The 711-nt window shown below is 51.6% G+C and overlaps 1 protein-coding gene across 1 annotated transcript in view; it reads left to right on the plus strand.

Annotated features, from left to right (window-relative positions):
• The window catches only part of LOC119586617, a 5,027-nt gene that overhangs the window by 3,914 nt on the left and 402 nt on the right, over window positions 1–711 (plus strand). The window contains exons 4-5 of the mRNA XM_037935364.1: window positions 42–264; window positions 422–658. Coding sequence (XP_037791292.1) covers window positions 42–264; window positions 422–658 — 460 coding nt within the window. The remainder of the gene's footprint in view (window positions 1–41; window positions 265–421; window positions 659–711) is intronic.

Genomic DNA, 711 nt, shown 5'->3' on the forward strand with positions numbered 1-711 from the left:
CATAAGAAAAGGGTTTTTAAGAACGAATTTTTTTCCTACAGTAATGCCCATCACCATCGGTATTCTCGGCAAACCAGCGGGTATGCGTGGCAGGGACCTGGTTGCTCTCACCCTCTGGCGAGAGCCTTCCCTCCCGGGGTCGCAGCAGGGCCTATGGGATGCGGCAGCAGGATGGGCCAAGGATGCCTGCAGAACATCATCGACAGCATGAACTGCCATCACGGAACATATGTGGATGTGTGCAATGTGTGCCAGTGTGCTAAGGTAAGGATTACGCGCGACGCTTGTATTTGTTTAGATAGTTGTGCATTACCGGGTTTCTCCATTCATTCCGACATTTCGGCTCTACCGCCCTCCCCTTCCCTCAACCAACGTTTGCCAAGAAACGAATCTCTGGAAAAATGTTACGCATTATTCACAGGGACCGCACGAGGGCTTTTCTCCCTTCAGTGATATACAAGGGCTCGGGCATCCAGTGCAAAGACCTGGACCCTCGCACCCTCTGATGGCCGCGAGTCACTTTCCGTCTGGAGTCTTAGTAGGGCCTCAGCGATGCGGCGAGAGGATCGGCCAAGGATGCGTGCAGAGCATCGTCGACAACATGAAATGCCCACACGAAACATATGTGGATATATGCAACATGTGCCAGTGTGCTAAGGTAAGGCATATGTGCGCATTCATCTAATCCACTGAGACTGTATGGATAAAGAA

The sequence above is a fragment of the Penaeus monodon genome, chromosome 21, assembly GCF_015228065.2.
Source record: "Penaeus monodon isolate SGIC_2016 chromosome 21, NSTDA_Pmon_1, whole genome shotgun sequence".
Taxonomy (NCBI): Eukaryota; Metazoa; Arthropoda; class Malacostraca; order Decapoda; family Penaeidae; genus Penaeus; species Penaeus monodon.